This window comes from Eupeodes corollae, chromosome X, assembly GCF_945859685.1.
Source record: "Eupeodes corollae chromosome X, idEupCoro1.1, whole genome shotgun sequence".
NCBI classification, from domain to species: Eukaryota; Metazoa; Arthropoda; class Insecta; order Diptera; family Syrphidae; genus Eupeodes; species Eupeodes corollae.
In genome coordinates, this window is record NC_079150.1 from 4208159 (window position 1) to 4227211 (window position 19053).

Here is a 19053-nt window from a genome sequence, read left to right on the forward strand (position 1 = left end):
TGACCATACCCACGATTTTAACTCTCCTAGAAATCTGAAATCAAAAACTAAAAAAGATTATTAATCTACAATAATGTCGCAATGTCTGGAACTACGGAAAAGTTACAAACATTTCTTTTTACAAAATGGCGGCTGTCTAAAGAAAAATATAAAAAATTTACCATTTTTTTGAACATTCTTCGATTTGTTAAAAATATTAAAAATGAAAATTTGGGGATGGCCGTAGTTCCGGACGTAGACAAGTCCCTAAAGAAGAATCTCTTAAAATTTCAAGTAAATCGGTTCGGCAGAACCTGAGAAATCGTGGGTATCAGATTCAAAAAGACAGTTCTGAGAAAAACGCGTTTAAAGTACCCCATTATGTCTTTTGTTCTATTAGTTGCAGCCCAACCGATTTGGATGGCTGCTCAGCAAAATACTTATTTCTCCGAAAATAATTTGAATTTGGGAAAATCCTCTCGTAGACATATTCTAAAATAGTTATACTATGAAAATATGAAAACAAAAAAAAATCGATTTTTTTAATTTCTAGACCAGAATACCCCCTTAAAGGTAAGACAAGTTTCTACACCTGATTAGTCAGCTGACTAGCCAAAAATGTGTTTTCCAATTATAGCAACTTTATTGGAGAGTCAGTCCAAAAACATTATTTTTGTTAATAATGCGTTGGTTTATTCTTCGCGGGCAACTGAAGGTAAGGGTTAGTGAAGTAAAGTTCTAAATTTCAAATTAATAACGCCTGAAAAACCAACTAACAATGCAGTTGACTGCAAATGAAATGGTTTAAGTTGTCTGGACCTGCCCTATGAATATCGAAAACGATTCATTCGATATGTATGATCACAACTTACTTTGAGCTCTTTTCAAACTTTTTTTTAAAGCCTAGGATTGATTCTGTGTCCCACACAAGAGAGAAAAAAGTCACATTTTTTGAATCGACTTACAATCCAGAATGCGCTATATGCTGTGGCTCGTGTATAATTGTATAACTAAAAAAAAACATAACAAATCTATGACCTCTTACTTGAGTAGAATAAAACATCATAAGATACTTCTCTTGGTTGTTAAATAACAGTAGTCCACAAAATTTTGTAACTGAAAACTAAATAAATGTTTCGAAAGTTTTTAGCGCCTTGAGTTCGAATCCGACTTTGAAATAAAAATAAATAACTTTGAAGTGACTCAAATTTATAATCATTCAAAATGTGGTTAAGTCCAGTCTTAAATACCCCCGGAAAAATCGTCGTTAGTTAGTGTTTAGTCCCACAAAACGTTCAAAATTTAAAGACACGCTAATAACGACCGACAACTTATAAGAATAAAATATAATTTTAACTGTATTTGGAAGATAAAGATTTATATTTGCAACACCGAACTATTATCGTGTTTGCAATTTTGAGATGAAAAGCCGAGATTCGAATTCAAACCCTTTGAAAATCATTAGTTGGTTTTTGTTACAAAAATAAACTTAGTTTTGCTGACCAGTGTAAATTAAAATTTATATAAGTATATAGAGAAAATATTTCCTGAAACAAAAAATGAAATAAAAACAAAACATCTCTCCATCATAAATTCACTTTTTTTAGTTTAACTATTGAATTTTGTTTTGATGTCAGAAACCAAACAGTGTTGTAGATTGTAAAGAAAATATAAGATATTTCTTTTTACATGCAAGTTTCTTCTGTAACAAGATAATATCACATTTATTTCTACTTATATATGTTTTTTGTTTTTAGATAACTACTGCTATAAATAAAATAAATTCTAATCAAAGCTGATACTAAGACCGCCCATTTTTTTTATTATTAAACACTTCACAGACAATATTAATTTAATTAAGCAACACTTTTGATAAAAATCACGGCTGTTCAAACTTAGCATAATTAAATTAATGTAGGCACTTTAACAATTTTGCACCTACTACTACAGTGGAGAAATTTTAAAATTACGTTGATAAATGGTGGGAAAGTTATAGGTAAATTAATTGCAATGAGGTTTACAAATAAATCATAGATATTAATTATTCTGATAAAAAAAAAAACATTACAAACTCTTACTTTCTTTGACGTAGAATCTTAGTCAACAAACATTTTCTGTTAAAAAGAATATATATATATTTACCACCAGAAAAACTTCAGTACAGTTTATATATCTATATGTTTGCATAGGCCTAACCAAACAAATAAACAGGCGCCTTTCAATATTGATAGATTTGGCCGGTAAAAAATATATGTATTAATTTTTGCCAATCAAAAACAAAACAAAGAATTTAAATATAAACGTACGACTTTTTTAAAATAGGATTCGGTCACCACACTACGGAAATCCGAAATTAATGTCTGGTTTCAGGTTTCCGAGATACTGACCACTTTTTAGAAATAGTTGAAATAGATTAATATTATTAAAATGCCTGTTTTAGATTATATGGCATTGCCTGTGAAGCGGACAACGACAAAAGTGTTAGTTGTTGAAATGTTACTAACTTCATATAATTAAGAAATTTGTTTTCTTTAAAATAGCCATAGCTAAGAGATTTGAATTAATTTCAGGGTCAGGCCTTAAAATCAAAATCCTTTTGGATTTATGCTAAAAAAACAATTAAAGTATAAATGGACCATAAATACACCAAATTCAACAACCAACAATTTTTTGTTGACCGCTCCACATGAAATACGCCTTATATTTAAATCTAGAACGTATTTTCTTTATGAAATCATTTTTTAATTCGAAGATGACTTCGATTCTATGTTGAAGTTACAGTTAAATGGTTGCTACCAATGTTTTAATACGAACAAAATAAAACATTCAAATTGGAAACGACCTCGTGTTGCAATTAATTTATTTTGAGCTTTGTCAAAACAAAGTAATCAAAAGAAAATATAAATCATATTTGTTTCTTTTCTCTTTGATATTTAACTATAAGATTGGTAAAATGAATAATTTATTAATTTCAAACTGTGTGAAGTATGCAAATATACATAAATAGTTTAAACTGTGTAATAAAAGAGTTTTACATTCGGAAACCCGTCATGTTTTAACACCTATTAGGTATTTTTTATTTTATTGCTCATACTATTTTGCTTCATTTGCTTAATTTTAAAGTTATATCAAAAAATAATGAAAATTTAAAAGTTCATCATTTGAAATTACGAACTCGAGATTTCTGTTTTGTTTTGTTTTTTTTTTTTTGTATCTTGTATCTTATTTATCGTGTTCTGTTTGTTTCAATAAAATAATTTTCATTTAAAAACTGAATTTCCTTTGACATCCTAAGGATTTGATGCAACGAAATCCATTTTTTTGTATCTATAGGTATAACAAGCTATTCAAAAATAATTTCTTTTTTTTCTAGCATATTTTCTTTTCTTTTAGAGTAGGTATACATATTAAAATATAAATACATATATATATACATTTTTTTATTCATATAAGTATAGATTTTTCTTTTTCTGTAAAATTGATCTAGTAAATATAATATATATATATAGATATTATGTAACTGTATTGGATCTCAACACGATTTTAGTTTTATTTTGAACAAATCTTTTGTAGGTACTTTAATTTTATTTCCCTTGCTTTTCACTTTCATTTTTGTTTTCTTTTTTAGAATGCTATACGGCAAATACTAAATATAATATATTTGCCTTAATTTTAAATTGGGACTTGTCAATTTTTGAAATGCTTGAGGCAATTAGAGGTTCAAATATATATATATATGCTTTCTTTGTATTACAGCAAACTGTTTTAAAACATTCCACTAGACTATAAACAGATTTTAACAAATAATTACACTATAGGTAGTTATTTATCTTTGTTATTTTCTTTTTTTTTTTAAATTAAATTAAGAAACAAGGCGAAAATCTTGCGTAGACCAACAGTAACAGCAACATGTACTTGATAATCTCAAACTGGAAACTATCATTTTTATTCATTTCATTCTATTGGTGATTTGCTATATACATTACAATTATTAATAGAATCATATTTGACACTCTTGTTTTTTTAATAAGAGCTATCATTGTTTGTTTGTTTAGTTTGGTAATAGCTTACAATACTATTTATTTAATTATAATTAAAATTATTATTGAACTCTATTGGTTGTTCAATATATATATATACATATACAAATATATATATAAATATATGCATATATATATATATATATATATGCTAATGTTATCTGTCTAGGTGTGTTTTAATTTTAATTAAATTTTTTGTTTGTCTTTGTAATTGAATAATCTGTTGTTTTTTTGTATTTTATTTTAGTATTATTTTAATATTTAAGCTTTCATTTTAAACTGTTAGAAGGAGTTGTTTGAATATTATTATCGGCAGTGATTGACGTATCGGACTTATTCATTTTCTCACAATAATCAGTGAGAATATCACGAAAGCGAATCCAGCATTTTTCTGGAACTGTTATTGCTGTGCGAAAGTTACTTTTTACCTAAAAAAAATTATAGAACCAACAAAAAAAATAAATTAATTTACAATATAAATTTTGAATTTACTATTAAATTTTCTTATATAAGCTAATAAGTTTCAACTGTCGAATGAAGGGGATAACACTCATTAGAAAGGGTTGCTAAGTAATTATCTTTATTAGACAAAATACAACATAATACTAGGTAACATGTATTTTTTCTCATAATTATTGTAGTAGCTTAAGTTTTATTTAACCTAGAGATAAATGCTCATGTTATTTATTCAACAAACGGGATAAAATCTGAACAACTTTTAAAAAGTTATATTTTGTTATTCTTTAACATTTAATGTTAATTTCACCTAGACTAGGCATTTTTTTTTTGTATACAAATGCGGATCTGATATAAGGAAATTTTTGACATTCCACAAATTTCATCGTTAGGAAAAATATCAAAGGAAATTTTATCCCCGAAAGCTCTAAACGCATTGTAATTGAAAAACAACAGCTTTTTGTGACATAGTAATAGCTTTATTTATTCCTTCCAATATTTAGCTAAGGATTGTCATATTTTTGTGACACCAGTTGCAGGAAGCGTAAACTCTAATTGAATGTGCTTGGGGTTTATCTCTACTATCATATAAAGATACTTTTCAACACAAATCTCACTGTATAAATCCTTTGAATATTTTTTACGCAAATTATCTTAAAATTTGAAAATATCCCTTTCTCAATAATAATAATAAATGAATTTTAAGAAATCAGGCAATAAAACAATTTTCTGTAGACCATGCGAGTTGTATTTGTATTGATTATAAAATAGTACATTTGTATAAAAGGGAATATTTTTAATATAATGAAAATACTATTAGAAATGTTGTCTTATCAATTAATTTTTTGAAATGATATAGGAATTGGGATGGTGACAAAAAAGAATTTAGATTGAGTGATGGCGAAATAAATTAATTCAATATATTTTAGACCATCCTTATAAAACAATATCACAACTTAATTATGAGTTAGTGCTTTATTGAAGTTATTTTTTTAGTATTTTATAGGTTGCAACGCCTTTTATTCGACTAGTGCAAGAGACGAATAAGACTGCTGTGATTATAAACATTAAAGAAATGGCACGATAAGAAATTGATCAACGAGAAAGTTGGCACAAAAATTGTTATTACTGATAAATCCTTGTGGACAAACTTTAAAGGAATATAGCAATTTGGTTCTTGTTGAGGTTTTGTCAATTTGTTTCATTTGCTGATATAGTAAATTCCATTATTATTATAAACATGCAATTCACATTCCGAAAATACAAAATTATCGATAATTATAGTACAATAGTACAGCACAGTGAAAAAATATAGCTCACCTCACTTATTCGCATGTAAATACCCCGATTATTTTGTCCAATATCAAAGTAGAAGTTTTTATTGTCAACTTTCATATGACGTTCCTCAGGAAGTTCTCCCTTAAAACTACAAAATAAAAAAAAACGGTGTTTAAGAACATGATAGTAAGTTTTTTTTTTATTATTACCCTCCATCACTTGTCCCGAATTCTTCGAGCAGATCAGTAAGAGCATCTCTGAACTCGATCATTCCTTGTGCTGGAATGGCAATTTGAGATCTAGGTCCACCTCTCGTAATAGTTTGCGATACCTTTTAAAAATGATTTGATTTCTTCATGAAAATAATAATTCAAAAAAAAAAGATAAGCAATTCATTACTAATTATAATAAAACGTACTCTCAAAAAACGGCCTCTTGTGTTTTCCTTTAAATCTAAATAATACCGTCGGTTGTCCTTGATCATCATTTCAGATTTAAGTTTTCCATCTTCGGGTACATTTTCTGGATTGGGTGGTCCTGTTTGAGTGACTTATTATAGGTTAATATACAGAATAGATTTAAAAAAAGAAACTACTAATGGCAATTATTTACCTAATGATGCGTAATAATCACTGAAAGTCGACAAATGATCTCGAAACTCAGCTGCTGTTGAGAGTGCTAGATATACTTGACTTCTTCTACCATCCGCACCTATCTAACGCATTCAATGTTATAACATAAAAATAAAAGGAAGTCGACTTAACATTGAGTTTCTTTTTTAAATTAATATTAAAATAACATTCCTACGAAAAATTAAAGTAGCTTGTGGTTAATATAAAATTGAAAACAAAAATTCAGTAAAATTGGTTCTGTTTTGTAGGTTTCTGTCCCACCAAAGAAAAAATTGCATATATTTTCGTTTAATTGTGACGGTTTTCAAAATGGATCAGTTGTATCTTTTGTTACAAATTTGTTTTTGGTCATTTAAATAATGTTTAAAATAGCCAAGGAAACTAATATCCATTCTAAACTTGACTTTAAGGAACTCTACAATTGTATGTGAATGACTTACTATTTATATTTAATGAGGAGACCTTAAAATTTGCAAGAGAAAAAAACATGGTATTTTAAAAAGCTTTTTGTAATTTGTGTTCACATATTTTTGAAACAAATTATTCGTACTAAGTGAAACCGAATGCCTCCAAATATGTATTTGTAAATGAAAACCACAAGATCGTGATTGTATTTTGCAGTTGGTGGTACTATATTGTCTAAAGCTAAAGCTAAAATTTGTATCATCCACTGTCAATTGATAAAATTCAATTCACAAATTTCATTGCCACGAAAATGGCAAACAAATGAAATTCTCGAAGAACTCAAAACGCAACTTGCATCTTGGCATAATATACACAGAATAAAAATTCATTACAGTTTCAAAATAAACGAAATTAATAATATTTAAAAAAGAACTTCACCTCTGCAACTTTCAAAAACCTCCCTCTTCTGTTTTGCTTCACATCGAGGTAAAATCGTTTTGATTGAATTTGCAACATTTTTGTTGCTAATTCTTGTTCAATTTGTTGGCTTTGTTGTCCTTGAATTATAAGAAAAAAAAATAATGACAATTTTACTGTTAGCCATATATATTTATAAGCACAAGTGACTAATATTAAACTTACCTTTGCCTGAATCAAATTCAGCTCCGCCACCTTCCATTCCGACCACATTGTACTCTAAAAAGAAAATGTAAAAATTATAATTTTTAATAACGAAAATGTAAACCTTCTAGCTGAAAATTTAAAAACTAGTAAATTAATAAATAAAAATAAAAATATCTGGAAATTTAAACTATGGGTTCACTTAACTAAAGGAGAGTTATCATTTTCATGTCAGGTCTAGCAAACATCTCCTATTTCTAATAATTTTTGAGCATAGCTTTGTTCGTTAATATCATTATAAAACAAGCCTTCAGATAGGTAACGATTTATTAAAAACAGTAAGCACCTAACGATATGCTACTTATAAGTGTTTTTAAAAATATATCAAATATCTAACTATAATTGTTACCAAATGCGGAAATAAACAGGAATAAGATATTTACCGAGGTAAAAAGTAGCTTAAACACTCTCTAGCCTCAAAACTATCTCCATAGGAAAAATCATAATATTGCTCCGTTGCGACGTTAAGGACTTGTAAAAAAACTTACTTGCCCATTTATAGTATTAGTAAAGAAGATTATTAAAAATGTTAATGATTTAAAACGTTTTTGTCAAAGCATTTCATCCAAGCCTTCACCATTCGTTATTAAAGCGGCTGTACAAATTGGTAAGAAAAAACAAATACTAACAATAATAGTTATCAAATCAATAATTGATCAAATCAAATCAAATTAATGTCGAATCCTGGTTGAAATCCGAGCGAATGAGCTGGTAGTGAAAGTGCCAGCCTTGCAAGAAACTCACCAATCTTTATACACAATATTAACACCAAAGCTGACTTCATTAAAAGTCAAACAAGAAGATCCACCGACTGCTAAAAAATCGAATGGAGCACGTTTAATCACCATTATATTTAAATAAACATAACAAAACCAGCACATATCAACCCCACAATTATTCCAAGAATTTAAATCACCAATTTCATCTGACTTCGAATCCGCCATACTTCTGCCATCGACTTCCAATCTCGGCTTTTTTATTTTTTTATCATTTCTTTTAATTGCTAACAATTGCATTCAGAAACTTAAAGAAACAAATAATTAGAGAATCATAGAAACATTAACGTAAGCATCCACTAGGAGAATATAGGCAGTTTAATCCAAAGTTCCTATTACTTTTCTTGAGTCCACAAAGAAACCAACCAAAATCGGAAAGTTTAGTGAATTTCTATCCAATTTCAAAAAATGAATTGAATGGTTTTCAAACCAAATGATGTAAGCTGAAGACATCGATCAAAGTGACCTGAACTGATTCATTAATTGAAAACAAATGCAAATAAATCTTATCATGAAACAGCAGATATTTTTTTTCTAAAACAATTTTCCAAATGATCTTATTCCTGGTTTCATAACTTCAAATTATTTTATTGAGGCCACACAAAAATTAACTGGAATTTGAGAAAAGTCTAGCTGGACGAATTCTAGTCTACATTTCATGCATAAGTTTTGTGTAGCTTTTGAAAATCTCAAATATTCCAGATATCACAAAATTTCGGAACGAAATCCAAAAACAGTTCAACAATATAATTATTTTAACGTTCAAAACAATTAATTTGTGCATTAAAATTTTTCATCAGTTAAGCTCTAGAAGGAGCACATTTGAAGAACCGTTCTTGCTGCAGATTTTTGATGATATTAATGGATTAGCTAGATGCCTCGTCTCTTTTAATTACATTATGTATCACGTTACAGAACTGCGACCCACATTCGTGATATAGCTAATGAAAATATCTTTATTGACTTTAATGACTTTAAGGTGTTCCCTAGCATTTATTGCTATGTGGCGTAATAAGAGAAAGCTTAGAGATAATTTGGAAATCAGTCCTAGTAAAAAATCGTACCGAAACTTTTTTCTTTTTGTGATCCTATTATTTTTATTTATTGACGTGCCACTACTGTCCCTGCATTGTAAAAAATACCCTTTGGTTTCCTTGTATCTTCTGATATTTCGTCAGAGACCTTAAGAATTATATATAAATGCTTTAACACGGTGTGCATTTATTTTAAGTATTAGTAGTTGTAGGACTGCCTCTTGCGAGGAATTGACAAATCCTTCAAGAGTAATTCTTGTCATGAAAAAGTGCTTTCTCAAAACTAGCCGTTCGGATTCGGCCTAAAATTGTAGGTCCCTTCCATTCCTGAAAACAGTACTCGCACAAAGGAATGGTTGAGAGTTGTAAGTCACTAGGCCCTGGTTCACAACTTACTGTTGCGCCACCCCATTTGAGTTGTAGGACAATTTTTCACAAACCCGGCATTACTAAAATAAGATATAACTACCTTTCTTCTTTTGCTGACCATAGCAACGGAAGAGGAACCTTGAGAAGCCACAATCATCTTGTTTGAGCTAGCTCGATTTTGAGCCGCTCGGTTTTATGGAAGTTATTTTTTTTTTGTATTTCATATTTAGTCCTACGTATTGTGAAGAAAGGGGGTCCGTCTTCAAAAGGGTTCGCATTATATAGATAAGGCCAATCAATAAGGATTCCACCTCCGCATGCTCCGTTAGCGACTTAACTATTTGTCCAAGAGCCAGTCTGATCACTGACAGCTTTTTCGCGATGCCATCGTTAGGGGAGAACAAACGTATACTTTTTAACTTTTGGTACTGAAATAATGAATTTCCTACACATTTCCCTTTACAAACAATAGGTCCATTTTTGTAAGAAAGAGTATTTTTTTTAGAAGTATATAACTTTAAACTGAAATTATTATCTTCTGGCATTGAAATTTAAATACAGTTTTATGAATGACCGCCACGGGCGTAGTCTTATCTGAAATTCTAATCTTCGATTACTCACAATTTTTGGCAATAATACGGCGAATGTTGTCATTAAAGTCTATAATGTCAAAATATGTGATTACCAAACGTTTCCTTCAATAAATCAATTGTAGCAAGAACTTCTGGCAACTTTGTTTACTGACGTATTTATTTAGACAAAATGTGAGCTTAACTTCTGAATAAAATTCGCTTATAAAAATTTGACGCAACAGCACAATTTGGAAGCGTTGTTCATGCGCCAGTCTATTCATTTTGAAAAGCCAAACCAAAATAAATAATGGATCACTTGACAGCTGACAAAATGCCCTCTAGTTAAAATAGTGTTGGCAAATTAAAGTTCTATACCTCTAGAAAAGAAACACCTTGTGAAGCAGAAAAATCGATGTATCTACAAATTTATTAAAAAAAGTGGTTGTAAGATACTTATAAATTGTAAGTTGGTGAAATTGACCTCTTCTCCCACTCCCACAGTAGTTGCTTTTTGGTTGAGGTCAGTATCGATAGCCTGAAGTATAAGTCATATAAGATTTCCTTTTGCGTTCCATAAAATTGCAAGGAATCAATTAGGTATTCTTCCACTCCTCCATCAGTACATGTACACAAATTTATTCTATTTTAACGTTTCTATGTAGCAACAATTTATTGTATATTGTTTCATTATCTATCTAAAATTGTACAAAACAAAACCGTATGGTGTAAAAGCTGCATTAAAAAATTCTTCTACACAAAACTTTCAAGTTCTTTAAAACTGGTTTATAGGTATAATTCATGACCTACTTTCTGATAGTTGATACGTATAAACGTTAGTATACCTTTTATTTTTTTATTTTAATGTATTGATAGATACATATAAATCAAAATAAATACTGAGCTTTTGACGTTCGTTACTTTGCAATTTAATATTGGTTTAAGCTTGAAATATAACACCTTTAACTTTGTTAAAATGAATCATTTAATAAAGATAATACATAGGTATGTATAGTAATTTCATATAGGGATTTTTTGTTTAGGAATAGGAGCTACTAGTGGCGCTTGATGCACGAAAATCCACGGCAGAATTAAGAATGAAATGCGACATAAGACCTTAAAAGACGTAGCAGCAATGAGAGAAGTATATTATTTGAGTTGCTTAAGAATTACGGTTTGTGAGGAAGGTAGCTGAAGCAGCTGTTACCCATCACGATATCAGAAAGACACCATAAAGAGAAATCGGATTTTGTTTACTTGTTTTCATATTTTTTTATGGCTAAAGAGTCATAGTCACTAGTCAAAAAAATTACGTTGTTTGTCTGTCCCACAAACAAAACAATACTCATCTAAAGGATTCATTTGTTCTTAATTCGAATTCCACCTTTAATTAATAAATAAAATATACCCTTTAAAACCGCTTAAAACAACCGAAAACGGGATTTTTTAGCCTAAGTTAAAACTCAAAATATCTCTTAATAATAAATTGTATGATGATTTTAAAAAACACAAATCTTTCTCTTTTAGAAACAATTTGAAGCATTTTAGTATCTTAAATAGTTACTGGATATCTTAAAAATTTGACGTGATGCATTTATTTTGATGTCAGATTTGAATTGAGGCTAAAAAAACGCATAGAAAAGTGCAATTTTATTGCCAGTAAGAAAACCTTGTCGACCAGTGTTATGTTAATAGCTTTGCATGTTTTAATATTGTAGTTATTTTTTGAGCTAAAATTGTATTGGACTTTAAATTGTTGTGGTTTTCAGTTTTTGGAAAGCAACTTTTTAAGCTTTATTTTCGGCAAAAAAAAACCCGATGATTGGTTTCAAATATGAAATCCAATGATAGCTATAAGTGATACCTTTTTGATAGCTTTCCAATTTTACACTGTTCATACGACATCAATAAAAAAAATTACTGATGAAATCAATAAAAAAGGAGGTCCTAAACGATCTGTCAAAAGACTTCATATAGCGTCCAATCAGGTGACAATTGACAATTTTCTTTCAAGTGATAATTATACGGTTGGTTGATTTTGTCCAAGTATTAGACAATTTTGAATTTTGTTTTCTATTATTTTTCGAGAACTTCCTTTGCTGCCAATTTTGTTAATGGCACTTTTGACAGATAAAATTGGGTGAAATTGAAGATCTTCCAATCGTGTATACTTAAGTTTAGCTAAAAAACAGAAGAAGGTAAATTTCGAAGGAGTAAGAAAAAAGTTTTCTTGGACGTTTCAACGCGTAGAGTAGTGCTGTCAAATTACCAGCTAAACATTTTTGTTTAGAATTCTATTAGCATTGGTGCAAAGGGGTAAATCTGCAGATATGCATATTTTATTTCTGTTTCGACAGATCTTGATCAATAATAAATTATTTATTTTACCCATGAAAACCAAATAACTAATAATGGAAAAAGGTTGTGACTCATAGATTTATTGAATTTCTAAACAATTTCCAATTATTGGAAAGTAAAAATTCGAGGCCAAGAATAGGAAAATTTGTAAAACTCGGTTTGATCCAATAAGTGGGAGGATTTCAAAAACAAATATAGGTTTTCCAAGGGAAGAAGGGAAGAAACTAATGCCATTTCTTCTAACTTGAATGGGGGCAAGAAAAGGTGGACATATCCCTGCCGATTTGGAAGAAATGAGATACTGGGGTCGACATAAGGTACTGTTTTTGGTTTATATTTTTGTAATAAGAACACACTAAATGGGTTTTGTATAACTTTAACATGCCAAAGACACAGTGTGAGCATTAGAAAAAGAGGCAAGAGTTTGAAACGAGTTTCTGGTACACATTGATTTTTAATTCTTGAACATTGACAATTACAATGCCACATTCGAATAATACGGATACAAAATGAATCTTTGTACTTCGTAGTACGTACAAAATTGGCTTTAAGAAAAGAAATGCAACAGACAGTCCGTTTAAATAACGGTTACATTGAGCATCGGAATCATACAATAATAATACAATATGTACATTTATTTGACAAAATTCATAGTTATCATTTTTGCTTCAAGAACACAAAAAAAATCATCGTTAAACAAAATGATAGAAGAGCAACTCCACTCTAAATGTCAAATAACAGTTTTCAATGAGGCGTGATAACACCAATGACATTTGTTGAGCTGTCAAATATAATTGTAAATTTTACACCATAAGGAAGTTCAGTTTCTGAAATTTGTTTAACAAATGCACTTTGATTGAATCGAGTTTGAAAATGTAATGTAATTCACCAAACGGTTTGTCAAATATTTTGCTTATTTGACAATCATATTTGAAAACATGACAATTTAATTGATTCCAAGCAGTGAAAATCGTATGGAAAATCAAATAAACAAGATTATTTATACGAACAAAGCGATATTCAGGGGCATTTTTTAAAATATTTCAAAATTTCATTAATATTCCGAGTAGGTCCTCAACGGTCTAATTCAATTGGAAGGTGATGTTTGACATCTTGTTTGACGAATGTGAACGTAAATCGCCTTAATCCGTCAAAAATTCATCAAACTAATATTTGTCATATATTATGTACGTATTTTATTTAATGAAGGTAAAAATCAAAGTCATGTAATATGAAATGCCACTCTAAGTCCAAAATAAAATCCTACAAACCAACTTTAACGATTCCTTTTTAAACACACAGTGTACGAGTATCGATTTTCAACCTCTTACACAATTGTTACATATTCGTACATTTCAAACAAAGTCATAAATCATAAGCGAGTTCCTACAACCTTGTCAGTCATTTCGCTTATTTAACATTTCAAATGCTCATTCAATTTAAATTTAGATGTATACATTTTATACATAAAACATATGTCGCTAATCTGCTTCAATTAAAAAAAAAATCTCCGAGTCCATGAAATAAAGATGCATCACAGACTCATGTGCCATAAACAAACAAATATTGATTCGTTTTCGTATTCGCTTGTTTTATTTATTTTTCTTTATTCTGTCTCTGTCTGTTTTTTCATTTTATATGACATTGGACATGACTTTAGACTTTCAGTATACCTAACAAATATAAAGCTTTAAAGAATAAGAATCGAAATCAGCTGTTACAGTTATAGGAAGCTCACTCTCATTATCTTTTCGGCCTTCCTGCTTGGTTTTCACTCTATTATCTCTTGCAATACGTACGTATCACGTCACAATGACTACACAGTTTCAGGCAATGAGTATGCGCAAGAAATGATTGCTTCAATCTCGCGTGCGTCGTGATAATGGTCACTATCATCTTCGACTTGACATATATGTACAAATATATTCATAAGCTATGCAAATTATTTGTGTACATGCAAAAAACTGCAGCCAGCTGATCTGATATTTTCAATTCTGAGTAAAATAATTTATATTTATGTATTACATGTCCATATTAAGACAATGCGGAAATTTTGAGTAGGTGCCTATTACCTACATTATATTTTTTGAAAAATATTCTCTTGAATACACTTTTTGAAAATGTGTTACTTATTTTGGTAATACCAAACTTTTAATTGAGCTTTAATGGAGTTGAAAAGAATAAGGAACATTGTTTTTTGAAGTATCGCTTTCTTAATCTGACCTACTGATGGAGGGACAAACTTAAAATCCATAAGAAAACAGTATTATAGCTACCATTGAAATCAATCCGAAATAATGTTTGAATGGATACTTGAATGTTTTTGTTTTCCGGACTGACATTTATTTTCCGGAATAGTTCAAATTTTCCAATTTCACACAGTAAAAATGTTTCGGTGAATTTCAATCAGGATATGTTTTTTTGACACATATATTTTTAATGAAAGCTTGCCAAAAACTCCAATGATTGGTTTCAATGATAAAAACCAATGATAGCTATAATTTGCGCCTTACCAAAAATCTTAATTTTAAAACTGTCAGTTGTTTATTTCTTAACAAAGGTAGCCCTCGGGGACCCTATAATTGCCTTTAAAGCGGTTTATTGATTCAATACTTTAAAATTAAAATATGTGTTTAGAATTTGAAAGACCATTTTTGATTGTTCCTAAGATCTTTGAATCCTCCGCCCAATAAGCAGATATGTAAACCAACAAAACTGCTTCTATGTTGTATTAAGGAAGAGAATAGATTTTTAAAGCATATCATAAATGGATATATATGTTCTGGTAACCTAGGAATAAATAATAATTTAGGTGTCGCAACAATCGCTTGAGACCAAGAGCCTAGTCACTAACAACTCTCAACCATTCCTGTGTGCGAGTTATGTTATCAGGAATGGAGGGACCCGAAAGGCTAACTTGAGAAAGGACATTTCATGACAAGAATTGCTCTTGCAGGATTTGTCAATTCCTCGCAGGTGAAAAAAAAAACTTTTAGGTCACTCAGGCAGAGATCTAACCCAAGACCTTTGGCATGACAGTCCAACGCACTTACCATCATGTCACGGGTACTACGGTAATCTAGAAATTCTAGGCAAAAAATGATTTTACTTAAAAAAAAGCGAAATTGAGACAATGATGAAAAATACATTAGGTATTTCATTACTTTTGCAAACCAAAACAATAAGCACAATTAAATTGTTGTTTTTGTTTCCCATTTAAGAAAAGAATAAAATACCCATATTTTCTCTACATATAAGACGATGTAAGTAAACTTAAGGATGTGAGAATTTTTCATGCATTTATTTTACATTATTACATACTCATGGCTTATGTTTCAATTTTCCTGTGAATAAATGTGTGTTTCGATAAATAATAAGAAATGCTTGTTTTACTTTCATAAAACTATTGCACGAACAAATACAACATAAGATGTCGTATCTTGTAGTTTAATAATTTTAAATCTTCTATTTGATTAAAATATGAAAATCTACTGAAATCTGGTTGGAACTTATAAGGAGGATTCTCTGGAGTAAATATTAACCAACAGAAAACGGGAAATCTATAGGAAACAGGTGTCTCTGAGGAATATCTTTTGGAGTTTTTAGCTCACAATTGTTGCTCCAATAAAACTAAAACTTTTGGTAGTTGGATAACTGAATTACAAAATATATACGTTTTTTTATTAAATTTTATTATAAGATATATGTCTTAATTTGTGAGCATTAATCAAGGGAGAAATAACGAACAGAAAAAGATGTGCAATTCGATTCAAAAGAAATAGTTGCCTTTAAGTTTAGGCAATTAAAATATTTGACACACAGAGTGTGCAACAACCACAAGCAAAGTTGTTTAGTTTCCATGTAATGTTATATTCGATTCCGAGCATATTATCAATTTATTTCCTTGCAAAAACATGCGCCTGCATTTCATACCTATATCCACATATATCTATGCCTCGTAGATTTAAGTAGATTCTTAATTCTCATCGGTAGAGATATTTCAGACTATATGCATAGGTACGTTGGTAGAATTGTATATAGATACCTACATTATTTTTATCACACAAAATGTTAAGACCTTGACTTACTTTAAATAAATGTACATACATACATATGTACATATATGTAGTTTTGAAGCTACCTTGAAATACTTTCCATTTCCTTTTATAGATAGGTATATGTATATCAATCCCATTTTGTGTGTGTCTTCTAAAAAATATAGGATGAAAGAGGTGTTCCTTAAATTTATTTTGACTTGAGAATTAAGCTTTTGCTTCTGAATACTCTTTATAATATCTTTTAAAGACATAGGGTACCCTTTGTATGCAAGGAGTTATGAACCAATCCATAACCCTGAATGATAAAGAACCTTATGTACTTACATGATGTGTGTCTGCGTACTTCTGCATTTGCGTAATAACAAAAAGAGTCAAAAACTCATATTTGACCTAGTAATAGTCAGTATTTAATGTGTTACACATATGTATCTATAAAACCCAGAATATATCATAGATAGTTACCTACTTATATTTTATACAGCTAATTCAATATCTATATCTAAGCCAATTTGTCAAATCGTTTACAATTGAAAAATCCTGCGAAAAGCTTTGATAAAACTTGTAAGCCAAACTAACGAACCTAGAAGACTGATAAAAGGCAGGGAAATAGGTATGCCATACAATGTTATTATACATTATAAACGCTTCATATGCTCTGCTCAGCTCAAGCACCACAATACTTATTCAATTGGATGAATTATGATTCTAATGACTGACTAGCTCACAGAGAGACTGACTGAATGTTTATTAAAATGTATTCATGTTTTTGCTATAGAAACTTCAAAACCATCTGTGGTCTTTTAGATCTGAACAAAACACAAAAATATACCTTACTATATATAAATAACAAACCAATAACTTATAAAGATTGGGATTTCGTTTGCCCTCTTCCTTATAGTTAGTTTGTCGTTTTGTCGTAGTGTTCGTAAGCCAATTAAGGGATGGTTTCAAATGTCTAATAATAAACTTCTGTATGGCTAAAAACTTGGTTGTTTTTGCCTGTTTTTTGATTCCAGCTTTAACAGTTTCTTTGATTGCAAGTTACCTTGAATTTTTTGAAACCTTTGCAGGAGTTTTAAGGGAAGGATTGCACTCTATGCCCAATTATATATTCAGAATAAATTTTTCTTAATAAAAATAAACAAATTGTAAAACTTACTTTGCCCACCAGAGACTCCTTCGTCGATACTTCCAACATCCGACATGGTGTCAAGCGAGTAGTTTTTAAACAGTTTTTGGAAGTGAATATTTAATAGTTACTTTTTGAGGTAACAAAAATATATTCCTTTTCTTCAATTAGTTGGTTGTATATAGGTAGGTATATAAAAGTCCTATATCTATACCCTTTATCACTGTGCCTGGGTCAACCCAATTCTATTTATCTACCTATATATCTTGGGTATTTTCAATTCTCGGTGGGGTTGTTGTAATGTTGATTTTCTTTTTGCAGATTTATTAATGTTGTTACGATAAAGCAATCTAGGGGTAATAATAAATGAAAATATAAGATGCACTCAATTTTTTCCAAATTTTAATTTTCTCTAGAATTTGTTGTTTCTTTTGCTTAAGGAACCGATGAAAATTAATAATAAAGTAGGTATTCGACGGTGATGTCGTTATTTCGTTAACAATATTCCGTATATATTTTGTGTTAACTTTTAAAGTAGGTACGAGTATCGTATTCAAAATGTCTGTAAAGTTCAATTTGCTTGCTTTTTTTTAAGCTTAAGGTTTTTGTTAAGTTGTTTCTCAATATGATTTTGAGTATGTAGGTACTAGGTACAATGACAAATCACTATCAATATCAAATCAATCAACAAATACAACAAGAACAACACAGAACGGAGCCGATTTAAACGTCGCTCTGGTTTTCACAACTGCACTTAAAGCAAATTCATCAGCATCACATTGAGCAAAGGAATAGCATCAACATTTACAGATTGATAGTAAACGGGCAAAAACACAACACGTACCGCAACCGTCCGACCGTCCGTCCGTCTGTCTCTCGCTTGTCAGCTTGTCCGTTAGTTTGTTTCGCTTCCTTCTATTTACCGTACCGTACCGACCGACTGACTCACTTAAATTTTCAATAACAACCAAGAGCTACTGCTGGCTGCGTCCACAAACCATGACCACGAACATGAACACGAACACGAAGACGAGAATACGAGAAGACGAGTCGACTCTTGCTCTTGCTCTTTCACTGCGCTGCGCCAGGCCAGGGCTTTTTCGTTAGTTCTCAACTTCTCGTTCTTTTTTGTTAGTTAATTTCTCAAGTTTAGGTCTTGGTGTTTCAGCTCTCTAAATAGAAAAAAATGTATCTCGCACTCGACTGTCGTGTCGACTCAACGTAGACTTCTGCCTGTGCTATGCTGTGCTGTGCCTTGCCTGCCTCACTGCCTGTGCCCGATCGTTTTG

At 30.2% G+C, this 19053-nt stretch overlaps 1 protein-coding gene across 3 annotated transcripts; it reads right to left on the reverse strand.

Moving 5' to 3' along the window:
* Positions 1-1559: 1559 nt before the first annotated feature.
* LOC129953344 (transcriptional activator protein Pur-beta) lies at positions 1560-19046 on the reverse strand. Of its 3 annotated transcripts, XM_056066464.1 has the most exons (9): positions 18609-19046; positions 17795-18114; positions 7433-7486; positions 7229-7347; positions 6366-6468; positions 6172-6302; positions 5963-6084; positions 5796-5901; positions 1560-4447 (listed from the first exon to the last, which is right to left on the reverse strand). In XM_056066464.1, the coding sequence occupies exons 2-9, from the start codon at positions 17838-17840 to the stop codon at positions 4289-4291; spliced, it is 840 nt and encodes a 279-aa protein (XP_055922439.1). In that variant the 5' UTR covers positions 17841-18114; positions 18609-19046; the 3' UTR covers positions 1560-4288. The 3 variants fall into 3 exon arrangements, with proteins under 3 accessions (XP_055922439.1, XP_055922441.1, XP_055922440.1); XM_056066466.1 differs by lacking the exon at positions 17795-18114; XM_056066465.1 differs by having other exon boundaries at positions 6172-6290; positions 17795-19046.
* Between the last annotated feature and the right edge of the window lie 7 nt (positions 19047-19053).